General features: G+C 38.2%; 1 protein-coding gene across 1 annotated transcript; it reads right to left on the reverse strand.

The window, feature by feature from the left end:
* Positions 1-478: 478 nt before the first annotated feature.
* LOC138168509 (aflatoxin B1 aldehyde reductase member 2-like) lies at positions 479-1,831 on the reverse strand. Its single transcript, XM_069097507.1, is given in 2 exon segments — positions 479-1,470; positions 1,473-1,831. Coding segments are annotated over 2 exon segments (1,014 nt in total). The 5' UTR covers positions 1,776-1,831; the 3' UTR covers positions 479-759.
* Positions 1,832-13,924: the final 12,093 nt, after the last annotated feature.

The following is a 13,924-nucleotide window of genomic DNA, read 5'->3' on the forward strand; positions in this document are numbered from 1 at the left end:
TCCCAGATCGCTGTGCCGGCCAATTCCTGCCAGCCTGCTGGGCTGTCCTCAGTGGGAGGTTAGCTTCTCTGTGTCATTTTGTGGGTTCTGTAGCTCCAAAGTTTGTTTAGAGTCCCCTTTTACGTGAATTGGAGGTGGTGGGAGCCAGAACTGCACAGAGGTCCTGTTTCTACTCCACCATCTTGACTCCACCCCCGGGCCTCCTACTTCTGCAAAAGGATTAGAAGAGGGGAGGCTAGGTGGTCCTGCAAATAGAGCACTGGCCCTGGAGTTAGGAAGACCTTAGTTCAAATCTGGCCTCAGACACTTAACACAAAACTTGGGCAAGTCACTTAACCCCAATTGCCCTACCTTCCCCTCTCCAAAAAGCAAAAAAAAAAAAAAAAGAATTAGAAGAGATGTCTTCTCTTAGTTCTTCTTTGGGGTCATACTTGCTCTTTGTAATTTTGCAGTTTACTTTCAGCTGCTTTGTGGTTGCTTGTTTTTTTTTTTTTTGTGCAACATTTGCATTTATTCCAATAAGACAGTACAGAGCTGGTCTCAGCCCTCACCCTTCTCAACAGTAAGAACAACAGGTAGAAGTCCAGAGGTCTCAACTCCAGGAAGGAGGCTAGAAAACCAAAGATTCAGAGAAGAGGGACAATCTGAAAGATGGAGCTTAGGCTGCAGCAGGTTAAGGCAAAGGCTGGCTGATGGGGCTAAGAGTACAGGGATACCCAGGATCAATGAGGGGGCCTCCCTCCACCCCCAGGGCTGGAGCTAGCGGAAGTAGTTGGGACATTCATGGGCCACAAGGTTCCAGGCCTCATCAAAGGCCTTCACTACCCCAGGCTCCAGTGGGCCCTCCTCTGATGCTGCCATGTTCTGCTGCAGCTGTTGGAGGCTGGACATGCCCAGGATAACAGCATCTCCACAGGAACCCTGGAGCTGGGAGTGGTGGCACATCCATCTGAGGGCTGCTGAGGTCATGCTGGGAGGGTGGGCCCCGTAAGATGCTGCCAGGGCTTTTTCTACAAGAGCAATGGCTTGGAAGTGATGCTCCTTCCAGAAGCGATTCCTGTAGGTCTCAGCCCAGCTATTCCCAAAGAACTGGCCTTCAGGCTGTTTTTTGTTCTTGTCTTCATATTTGTACTTGCCAGTCAGGAGGCCACCAGCCAAAGGGTTGTAGGCATAGAACCGAAGTCCATAGTGACGTAGGCAGGGGAACAGCTCCATCTCCACTTGTCTGGTGGTGGCATTGTACATGCCCTGGTACACAGTGGGGACGACCCAGCCATTAATTCTGCAGAGGGTGCAGATTTCAGCGACTTCCCAGGAGGCGTAGTTAGACAGGCCCAGCTCTACAAACTTACCCTCCTGGTGCAGCTCATTGCAGGCCCGCAGAGTCTCCTCCACGGGTGTGTTGTGGTCTGGTGCATGCAGGTAGAAGAGATCCACTTGGGTGCACTGCAGCCGCTGCAAGGAGGTCTCTCCAGCTGGGAACGGACACTTTCAGCCCTCAGAGTCTTTCCATCCCAGGGATTGGCTTTGGTGGCAATTTTCACTCTGCTGCCGCCGTCCCCCAGCCCCAGGCCCATGCTGCCCACGATACTCTCAGACTGGCCGTCGCTGTACATGAAGGCCGTGTCCAGCTCGCGGTGGCCATGCTCCAGGAAGGCGTGCACGGCGGCAGAGCTTGCTGACCCGTCCATGCGCGGGCCCATCTCCATGGTGCCCAACACGGAGGCCAGCAGGGCCCGGGCCGCCGAGGAGACGACATGGGCAGAGCGAGACATCCTGGTGGTGGCGGCGGCTGCTCTAGGACAGCAGGAAACGGAGGTTCCGCGGGCAGATCCGCAGCGGGCGGCAGCACAAGTCCGTGGTTGCTTGTTCTTTCCATTCACCTTGTCGTTGTGTATATTGTTTTCTTGACTCAGATTTACTTCACTCTGAATCAGTTCATAGAAATCTTTCCATGCTTTTCTGTATTAATCATCTTATTTTTTTCTACAGCATAGTAATTTTTAATTATATTCGTATATTGCAATTTAACCATTCCCCAATCTATGTATATCTATCCTGTTCTTTTGTTTCCATAAATATTTTTGGTGTACATAAGTTCTTTCTTGTTATCAGTGACCTCATTCTAGTATATACTTGGTAGCAGAATCTCTGGGTCAAAGCTTATAGACATTTTAGTAATTTTATTTGCACAATCACAAATTGCTTTCCAAAATAATTGTACCATTTTAGAACTCTACCAGCAATGCATTAATATGCTCATCTTCCTACATAGTCACCAAGGTGATTTTTCTAAGATGGAATCTGACGTCTCCCCCTTGCCCAAACTCAAACCCTATTACCTTTAAAATCAACTCTACACCCCTCTGCTTGTCATTTAAAGTTCTTTGCAACATAATCTCTTCCAATTTTTTCATCCTTCTAACTCCTTACTCTTCTGGTCTACTCACTATTCCATAGACAGAACATTTTATCTTATATTTCCAGGGATTTGTACCGATTGTCTCTCATGTACTCTTTCCTTCCCCCTGACTCTTGAAATTTTTGGTTTCCTTCTAGATGCAGTTAAAGCACCATCTTCTATGTGAAACTTTTCCTGACTTCTACCCTTCCTTCCTCAGCTACTAGTATACTCCCTCCCCAAACTACATTATATGAATTTTATTTTCTTATACATGTACATGCTATTTTCCTCTTATAATACAAACTCTTTGAGAACAGGAACTGATCATTTTTTACTTTATTTCTACAGAAATTAGCATAGTATCTGACATGTAGTAAGCCCTTAATAAATTCTTAGAGAACAATATAAGACTTTAAGGTTTGTAGAGCATTTTATATGTAGTATCTCATTTGATACCCACAATAACCCTTTGGAAAGGTGATAGTATTAATATCATTACTGTTTTGTCGATATTAAGTGACTTTCCTAACATCAAACACAGGAAGTATCTAAGGCAGTATTCAAATCTGGGTCTTCCTAAATTCAACCCCAGTATTCTATCCATTATGCCATATGATCTTCCTTCATGTTTCTCTGGTCTCTCATATTTAATCTCACTAAGTACATTGATTCTTCCTTTAAAATGTGTCACATCTGTCTTTGTTACCATTGCAACTGACACCACTTTAGGCCAGGCTTTGTATTGCTGGAACATTATTCTAGCTAGGCTCTCTGATTCTAGAACTAATGCTAATGTTACTAAAATTCCACTTTCAGCACATCATTCCTCTTCTCAAAAAAATCCCTTTTTTCCATTACATTAAATCTAAATTTGTCTTTTCTGTCTTTTCAAGGTTGTCCATAATCTAACTATGGCCAATTTATTTAACTCCGTGTCTCCCTGCCCTTTTCCCCTCCTTACATTTTCCATTCCAGTGAGATTGGTTTCAGTAACACACCATCCTAAGTCTCCCCTCCTTTCCATCCCTTGTCTGAGATGTTCTCTTCTCTCACCTGTGAGGAGTAAAATCTGAAATAATTGAGGAAACAAAATTTCAAGCTTCTGCGCATATTGATTTATTTTACAATGCATACTAGGTCATAAGAAATTGGGACCAGGCTTTCTCAGCTTGGTACCCGACCTTGAATATAGGGCTTGACAGATTTTATGTTCTATTAATTTATTATTCGTTATTTTAATAGTATTGATTACTTTTATTAATAATAATTGATAATAATTATTTTATTTATTATTTATGTTTTATTAAAGGTATAAACCAGGATACAAGGATAAGTAATTTGATTTCTAATTGGAAGAAAGATTAGGGACTTTCCAGTTTGGAAGGGGGAGAAGCAAATAGGTGCAATTCCTTGAAATAAGAAAAAAGAGTTGTCCCACTCCCCCCAAGCCCTCAAATATCTGTATTCAATCAAATAATACAAGGAGACAATAACTGATTGACCAGTATGGGGCTAGTTTTCAGATAAGACACAGGGGTTGCTTGAGATGTATAACTGTTAGGAAACTCCTTGCTTTGGATCTGCTTGGGTTTCTGGTCAGCATAATCTAGGCCCTTAGTTAAGGGTCTCCAAGCAGCAGGTAGAGCTGGTCCAGCTTCCTAGCCATGCAGGGACAGTTTCAAACAATGCAATAAAAATGTCTCACAATTTCTATAATTGAATAAAGTTTTCTCACAAGACAGAAATTGGACTAGATCCATAATTGAATAAAAAAAGAACTGAGCTAGATCCAGAATTGAGCTACAAGAGGGAGTCAGTGTGATTCATTCAATTCCCTCAATTCCCACACACTTCTCTATTTTTAAATCATACTTAAAAAAAAATTAATCACCTCAAGAAGAAGAATACAGTTCTAAATAGTTCATAGAATTCTTCCCAAGTTTCTCTGAATTCTTCCTATTTGTTATTTATTACAGCACAGTGATCATCCATTATATTTGCATTCTAGTTTGTTCAGCCATACCCCTACCTAAGTAATGGGCACCTATTTTGTTTCCAGTTTTTTGCTACCACAAAAAAGTCCTGCTACAAATATTTTAGTATACATAGGGGTTTTCCCCTCCATCTTTGACGTTAGTTAGTTATATGTCTAGTTGTAGATGGATGGGTAAAAGGGTCTGGACAGTTTAATGACTCTCCTTGAAAAATTCCAAGTTGATGGAATGGTGGGACAATTGCACAATTCTACCAACAGTGTATTAATGTTCCTTTCTTCCTACAGTCTATTTAATATCATTGGTTTGTATTTTATCATCTTTGCCAGTTTAATATGTCTGAAGTAAAACTAGTGTTGCTCTGATTTGCATTTCTCTTCTTAGTGATTTGAAGAAATATTTCATGATTGTTGAGTAATTTCATTTCTCGTTCCAAAAACCATTTGTTTTTTTCCTTTGACCACTTGCCTATTAAGAAATGGTTCTTGGTCTTGCATCATTGTATCGATTTCCTATAGAACAAAATTTCCCCCTAGATATTTGATTCAACTATTTTTCTTAATCAACTTAAGTTTCTCTTCTATTAGTTTTGTTTGAGCAAATGCTTTTTAATTTTATATAACCCAAATGACCTCTTTTATTTTTCATGGACATCTCTTTCCTTTGGTAAGAATTCTTCTAATCAAATTGCAAAAAATACCTCCTTCCATTCTCCCAATTTGTTTTATGATGTTACTTTTGTATTTAAATGAAGTATTAATTTGGAGTTTGCTTTAAAAATGTATAAGCACCGATATAAACCTATTTCCTGCCAAAATGATGACCAGCTCTCCTAATTATTTTTGGGAAATAAAGAGGGTCATGTTTTCAACAGTGGATACTAAATGAATGACTAGCATCAACTTATTAAATTAATATTGATAGAGTGGCGTTAAAAGAAAGGACATTAGATACAACTGAAGCAACTCAGCCTTTGACCACTTAATGTACTAAAGAATAACTTTTGATCTTATGTATATTTGTTAGTTGTCTATATAAATTTAGATATCACAGCTTTATCAGATAGCTGATCTAAAGATTTCCCTGCAGATAACTGCTTCTTTTCTTACCCTGCTTACATTCTTTGTTTATGTAATTGAAATCACTTATTTTACTTTTTGTAATCACCAATTTCTTTGGTGAAGAGTTTACCCTCTAGCAATAACTGTGAATATTATATAATCTGATTCTCTTCTAATTTTTAATAATATTATCATTAATATTACACATACATTTTGAATTTATTATGTTATATGGTGTGAGATAATCTAAATCTAATTTGTGTCAGGCAACTTTCTATTTTTCCCAGCACTGCTTATAAAATAAGGAGTTCTTATGTAAGTCATTTATGTTTTCAAGTGATTATTAAAAGCTTTTGTTTATTTCCTCAAAAGTTGTCCATATCAGGGGGCAGCTAGGTGGCTCAGTGAATAGAGTACTGGCCCTGGAGTCAGGAGGACCTGAGTTTAAATCCAGCCTCAGACACTTGACACAAAAACTAGCCATGTGACCTTTGTCAAATCACTTAACCCCAATTGCCTTCCAAAAAGCAAAAAAAAAAATGTTGTCTATATCTAGTGTACATTTTTCCATTGGAGAATCAATATTTACACTTATAAATTGATATTGGTTCAGTATAGATTTTGATGTCAGATTTTTATCAGATATATTTGCTGCACTGAAGCATTTCACCAAAGTACTATCTCAATGACTCATAATGTTGTAGAGGTAACCTTGGATTCTCAAAGGCTTATGCTAGCAAAGTATGAATTCTACTGGGTCCCGCCAAACAGGAAAGACATTGAGTACCAGACCAGTGGTTAACTGTTGTTTGAGGACTCTTAAAATTAATTTAAGAGATTTTCCATATGTTTAATGAAAATATACCTACATAGAGATTCTTCCTTAGTTTGTTTATTGCCTTTTGCTGAATTTAAACTTTCTCATGAGAATTTCCAGAAATTTTGTGTCTTTTTAGCATTTCTATTGTTTTCTAGACAAGAATCCTCAAAAGGTCATCTTCCCAGAAAGCCTTCCCTTACCTTTTCCTAAGCAAGTCCTACACAACTATAAAGACCAAATTGAATTCCATCTCCCTTCATGAGACTTTTTGGAACTGCTCCAGCTACTGCTGATTTCCCTTTCGCCTGAAATCTTAAAAAGCAAAATAAAACAAAAAATATATATATTTTATATCAAACAGTTTAGCACTTGACTATATATTGTCCTGTCTTAACATTGTTCAGTAGGTGTTCATCTTGTCTTCCTTAAACTCTTTGACTGAAGGACCTTGCCTTATATTTGTTGACTAGTACAGTGCTCAGCCCATAGGCACCCAGATAGTTATTAATTGATTTACTGAAGCTGCATTAGTCTTATTTTATTTCTTTTTCCTGCCCTATATAGCAAGCAGAATATTTATACCAATAATGTTTGTTATATTTCATTTTAATTCAATGGAACCACCATTGAGTGCGTTTCATCTGTAAGGCATTATGCTGCAGAGATAATGATTGCACTTAAATCACAATACTACAAATTAAATTTGAAGTGCAAAATAGTGGTACAAAGTGCCATAAGTTTGAAAGAACTTGTGTGTGTGTGTGTGTGTGTGTGTGTGTGTGTGTGTGTGTGTGTGTGTAAATGAAGCTGTAACTAGCAATTTTGTGGCCCCCTTTGGGGCCACATAAACTGTGCCCAGGATATACAATAGGAAATATACTATGCGTTCAGGTGGGGATACCTGCTAAACCCACAACAATCACTACTGCAGAGACTAGGGTGGGAAGAGTTGGCTTGGACCTGGTGTTCATTTGGAGTGCAAATACTAGGGAAAGTTAGTGGACCAGCTGTGTGCTTCCTTTTTTTTCTTTTTTCTTTTAAGCTCAATCTTCTTGTTAAGTAGCTGCTAAGTTGTATTGTTTCCTTTTGTAAAGGGAGGACAAGAGTTTTCAGTGCCCTCTAAATTTGTTACTAATGATAAAGCCTTGATTGTCCCATCATAGTTATAAAATTCTGAGTAGGGAGGGGAAGAAACATCAAAAGTTTTGTTTTGTTTTCTTTTTCTCCTTTCCTTCACTTATTAAATTCTCTTCTTCCCCTGTCCTTGCATTTCAGCTACACCCCTTTAACTTTTTGGTTATGTTTTTGCCCTGCATCACACTGTCCTAACCTTTTGGTTTCTTCCTACTGCCCATCTCTTTTATTCTATTGCCAGTAACTTCCTCTGCTTTTGGCTAAAAGCCAGGAATGTACAATTCTGAGCTCTCCATCTCAGAAATTGTTAAGGTTTTGGATGGTCCTGCAGTTTTCCCATCTGCTCTTTCAAATTTCCATCACCTCAGATCACTCACTACTGTTACTATTACCCTTCTCAGGAGTCACCTTCCTCAGCTGCTGCTGGAACTCTTTCCTCACTCTCTTCTCCTTGTCCTGATATTACCTTCACCCCACAAAGCCACAGACCTGTTCCAATATTTAATTACCTTTCAAATTTTGTTCTTCCTAATGTATAACCAAAGGTTTCTTGATGCTATTTAAGCTCCTATATGTCCTCTTGTTTTGTTGGTATCTTTTTCATAACAAACTTGCATATTCTTAAAAGTGTCTTACCTTTCTGCGATAAACAATCTGAGCTCCCTTAAACTTGTTTCTTTCCCCCTCTCTCCCAGTTTTAGTTACTCTACTCTGAACCTTCTCCTTGCTTCTCTATACTTGTGTTAAAATGCAGAAACCCAAAGTGAACACAATACCTTCATAAGGGTGTGACCAGTACCAAACATAGCACAGGGATGACTTCCAGCATTTGCCTGACATAGTCCTATTAATAGAAACCAGTATCATTCTAGATTTTAAAATAACAGCAATATACTATTGACTTATTCTAAGTTGTGACTATAGGCTACTTAAAACTTGTGGATCATCCAAAATAAAGAGAGGGTAGCTGACACATGAGATGATAGACTCAAATACAAAAAATATCTTAGCATGCTGGAGCAATGGGTTAAGACAAACGATATGAAATTTTAAGACTAAATGTAAAATCCTACACTTGGTTCAAAAAATCAACTTCAAAAATGAAAGCTGATGCAAATTCTTGGGGCAGCTAGGTGGCAAAGTGAGTAGAGCACCAGCCCTGGAATCAGGAGGACTTGGGTTCGGATTTGGCCTCAGACTTAACCCCAATTGCCCTCCCCTCCCCTCTCCAAAAAGCAAAAAAAAAAAAAAAAAGGAAAGCTGAGGGGAGACCTGGCTCAACAGTAGTTTATGTATAAAAGAATTGAAGGGGGCGGCTAGGTGATGCAGTGAATAGAGCCCTGGCCCTGGAGTCAGGAGGACCTGAGTTCAAATCCAGCCTCAGACACGTAACACTTACTAGCCATGTGACCTTGGGCAAGTCATTTAACCCCAATTGTCCTGCCCTCCAAAAATAAGAGCAAGAATTAAAGGTTTTAATTGACTATAAACTTAATAGTCGACTATTCTTGTCTTTGGAGGTGCTAAGCATCTCACACAACTTTCTACAATCTAGAAACTTAATCAGTGTTGTTGTTTTTCCTTCATTTTTTTTTTTTAAAGCAATCAGGGTTAAGTAACTTGCTCAATGTTACAGGGCCAGTTATTTCTGGGTGTGGTGCTAAGTATCTGAGCCCAGATTTGATCCAGGTCATCCTGACACTGGAGCCGGTGCTCTTACTTGCTGAGCCACCTGGCCGCCCCTTTTCCTTCATTTCCAAAGAGGACCAACACAATCAGGGAATGATGCCTTAACTCATGAGTGAATTGAATGACAGCAAGTCAGAGTTGCTCAAAGTCATCAGCCTTACTCTCTTCCTGAGTCATTGAAGTCATTGGAAAGACAAAAGTCAGGATGACTGGTAATGACCTGGGATGCAGTGGCTGACTTTGACATCTTCCACGTCTGACTAAACTCTAAGCACTCCAGAGTGCTTCAGTTGCCCTTGTGACCATTGGAACAAGTTGTTCTCATCTGCCCATTCTACCAGATGAAGCCTTCACATGTTTGCGGTAGACATCCCTCTAATTCACCAATGGGTTTGAAGCCTATTGGTTACCCTCTACTTGGTTTAACCCATCAACTAAGACGGTTCACTGGGTATGGCCTGTGCCTGCTACAACTTCTTGGAGCTACAAGGGAGAGTTGGGTGCCAAGAGAGATGGATGAGTAGTGCTGAGAAGGGCTCAGCCAGCCCTTATACTAGAGGTGCTAGTCCTCCCTGAACAACCCACATACCCCAAATTTAATCAATGTATAGTCTGTCTGTTCAATTAAGTTATTGATAAAGAGATGACATCATCTTTGACAGGACTGACACTGAGGAGTATGACTTCAGTTCTGAATTTATTGAGCATCGACTATATATTTTACACTGATCAAGGTGTGTGTGTGTGTGTATGTGTGTGTGTGCACACAAGTGATGGAGGATGGGACATACAAAGATATATAATATATTGTTTCTGACCTAATCTGTTGTCACAAAGATTAGAGAACATAAGACTATATAGTAAAGAGCTAAATATGATCATGTGCCATGATGTGTGGTAAGGATAATAATGGTGTAGCCACTGAGTCATCATAAGCAATTTCTGTGCTTAGGGCAAGTAAATGGCAATGATGGAGAGTGAAAGGGAGGCATAGGCTCACTTTGGGTTTATGTTCTGGTTTTAAGTGCCCCAGAGCACATAGGAGTTTCTAAACTGTTCAAAAGGGAAAAACAATCCCCAGAACTAAGCTGAACTATGAGATGGGGCTAGGCAGGAAAGAGATAATCATCTAGGGAACAGTGCCATCTACATCCTCTAAATTTTCCACCCTCGGGCAAAGTCCCAGTCATCCAGCTCTAGCCATAGTTCCACATAGATACGAAGGAAAAAGATTAAAGTTGGTTGGAATGACAAGATTTTGAAAAATTTAAGCATTCAAATGGGTTTTAGGTGCAATGACTAATCTCTCTGAACAACATTAATGCCTTCTTGACAGTTTGAATTCCCAGTTTCATTTTGATTTTATATTTGTGGTATTTTTTTCATTGTATATATTTAAAAACTTGTCCTAAGAAGCCTTGATCACGAACCTGAACTCTGTTGCTCACTTCCTGTGTCCATTTTACCAGTGAAAAACAGAATCTACTCACTCAGTACCTTCAGTTTTGTTTCAGCATCTGGTGTGTTTGAGAAATAGTAACACTTAATCGGCATTAACTGATTGTGCATTCATTTACTCTGGGAAGCAGAGATAGAAAACTTCAACAGTCCCCAGATATGAATCTGAGCTTGACAGTGTTTTTAAACACAATATTTATTCATATTTTCTGAGCCCATATGAAAAGCTATTCATACACTTTACTACAAGCCTGGATTACTCAGTATATCTGCCAATCCCTAAAATTAGTTTTTTAAAATGCCTTGTACAAGTCAGAAAAAAACAGCACATCTCTTTGAAGGTTTAAGACAGGCTAATATTTTACTTTTCTAAAAAAAGATAAGAATAAAATATCAGGGGAAAGTTGCATATATGTAGCAGTAATACTTAGTGGAGGTTGCTTTCTGCTGTGAATTATTACACTTTGGAAGACTTTCAGGCAGGACTGAGACTCATTTTCAACATCAAGTTAAAATCACTTTAGCGTGAATAATTTTTAAATGAAACATTTTTTTTTTCTGAGAGGAAAAAAGTTCCATATTGGATTTTATCTGGTTATTAAATTCACAAAGTACCTTGTATCTAGAAAGAGTATATTGTATCCTATGGAATTAACATATTCTATTTGCAAAAATGACATTGTTAGCCATATGAAAACAGTTGTTGGTCTAGATAAAGTTAAAATGCCTTCACAGGTTACAAATGTGCACACATGAAATTATAGAAATTAATTATAATCTCATGGCTTGCCTTTTCTTGTGATCCAAAGAGAAAAACTCACCTTTAAAACAAGATCTCTTTTCCCCAGCAAATTTATTTTTTGTATCTCCATGCTATTTTATGCGCTATGATCCCAGCTTTAATTACCCAGAGGATGGTTTTATATAGCTGGCATTTAGCATTTACAAAGCACTTTACCACCAACCACCACTGCCACCACCACCACATAGTACAGTGGATAGAGCACTGGGCCTGGAGTCGAGAAGACCTGAATTTAAGTATAACTTTCAGACACTTAGTAGTTGTGTGCCCCTAACCTCTATTTGCTTCAGTTTTCTCATCTGTAAGTTGGGGATAATAATAGCACCTCTCTCACAGGGTTTTTGTGAGGATCAAATGAGATTATTATTGTAAAGTGATAATAGCACAGTGCCCAACACATAATAAGGGCTATATAAATGTTAGCTAGGATTATTCTTAATACTCCTAGTTAACATCTATACAGTGCCTACGGCATGCTAGGAACTTTGCTAAAGGCTTTGCAAATATTATGTCATTTGATCCTCACAATAGTCACATGTAACATTCGTATTGTTACAATCCTTATGTTACAAATGAAGAAATGGAAACTCAGAGACTTTAAGGAATCTTCTCAAAATCATGTAGCTAGTAAATATTGCTAGTAAGACTTGAACTCAGATCCTTCTGACATGAATCCTTCTGATTGTTCAGCAATCTTTCCACTATCCCATACTGTCTGGTTTATCTTTAGACCAGTGGCGCTAAATTCAAGTAGAAATGGATCCCTAGGACTTATATTGACTTAGAACACCAAAAATTAAGATTATGTGTGTTTTATTTTTATTTATTTTGCTAAGCATTTCTTAGCTACATTTTAATCTGGTTCTGGCTGCACTCTGGAGTTTTGGGGCTTTTCATATGCTGCAAATTTGATACCTCTTCATAGACTACTGGAAAAAAAAACCCCAACAGTCACCAGCCCACTGAGTATTTATGAGTATCTTTTCTCTTTCTGAGCAAATAACGATGATGATAACTGATAACTCTTACACATGATATATTATGGTTACAAAGTACTTTATATACAACCCAATTGATTCTCAAAATTTCTTGGTCAAGTTGTCAGCCTAGGTATCATTATCACTATTTTATAGAAGAAGAAAAATGAGACTCACGTGAACAGATTTGATTAAATATATAATTAGTGGTTGACTCAGGATTCAAATGGACATTAAACTCAATGTCATTCTCATGATAAGCAGATGTCCATCTGTATAGTTCAAATAAATTGACTTTTGTACTATTCATTTAATTATGAGCACAAAGAATCTTTTCTTAGTTTCTCATTAATCAAACATGTCAGCAAAGAATCTTACTAGACAAATGTAAAAGATGTAGTGCTTAAAATCCCGTATTCACAGAATCACCAAAGGATTCCTCAGAAGCTCTTTAGTCTACCCATATCTGAATAGATATTGATTTCATACTTCAACATGCTGGAAGGATGGGTTAAGACCAGCGGTGGGGAACCTGAGGCCTCAAGGTCACATGTGGTTCTCAGGTCCTCAAGTGTGGCCCTTTGACTGGATTCATTCAAAGGGCCATATTTGAGGACCCAGATCTCAAGGCTGCAGATTCCCCACAAGATGAAATTATTAAGGACAAATATGAAATCTTACACTTAGGTTCAAAAAGTCACCTTCAAACTTTGCTTGATGATTAGTACTCTCTGGAGTGGCCTACTTCAATGTAGTGAACATTTGTTCAACATTCCAATTTGTTTTAACTCTAGGGCTAAGTACATTTTTTTCTTTATGTCAAACCTAAATTTGCCTTTTTGCCACTTCTACCCATTCTCCTAGTTCTGTCTTCATGGATTAAGAAGAACAAGTCTAATTCATCTTTCAAGAGAAAAGTTTTCAAATACTTGAAGTCAGCTATCATGACCTCTGGAATCTTCTATTCTCTCTTTTAAAAAATACAATATTTTTTCTCATTGTAAAAATAATTTTATCATTTGTTTTTAAAAAATTTTGAGTACGAAATTTTCTCCCTTCCTTCCTTTATTGCCCCCTCTTGAGAAGGCAAGCAATTTGATATAGATAATACAGGTGCAGTCATGCAAAAACATTTCCATACTAGTCATGTTATGAAAGAAAACAGACCAAAAACCAAACAAACAAAAAGTTTAAAAAAGTATGCTTCAATCTGCATTCAGATTACATCAGTTCTTTCTCTGGAAGAGGATAGCATTTTCATCATAAATGCTTTGGAGCTATCTTGGATTATTGTATTGCTGAGGATAGCTAAATCTTTCAAAGCTGATCATTATACAATATTGCTGTTATTCTGAACAATCTGAACATCAGTTCATATAATTCTTTCCAGGTTTTTCTAAATGCACCTTGGTCATCATTTCATGTAGCACAATAATATTGCATTACATTCATATACCGCAACTTGTTCAGTCATTCTCCAATTGATGGGCATCCCCTCAATTTCCAATTCTTTGCCACCATAAAAGAACTACTATAAATGTTTTTGCACATATAGGTCCTTTTCTTTCTTTTGATCTCTTTGGAA

Source organism: Petaurus breviceps, unplaced genomic scaffold (genome assembly GCF_028583685.1).
Source record: "Petaurus breviceps papuanus isolate PSGF00001 unplaced genomic scaffold, PetGlider_PUasm1.0 37, whole genome shotgun sequence".
NCBI classification, from domain to species: Eukaryota; Metazoa; Chordata; class Mammalia; order Diprotodontia; family Petauridae; genus Petaurus; species Petaurus breviceps.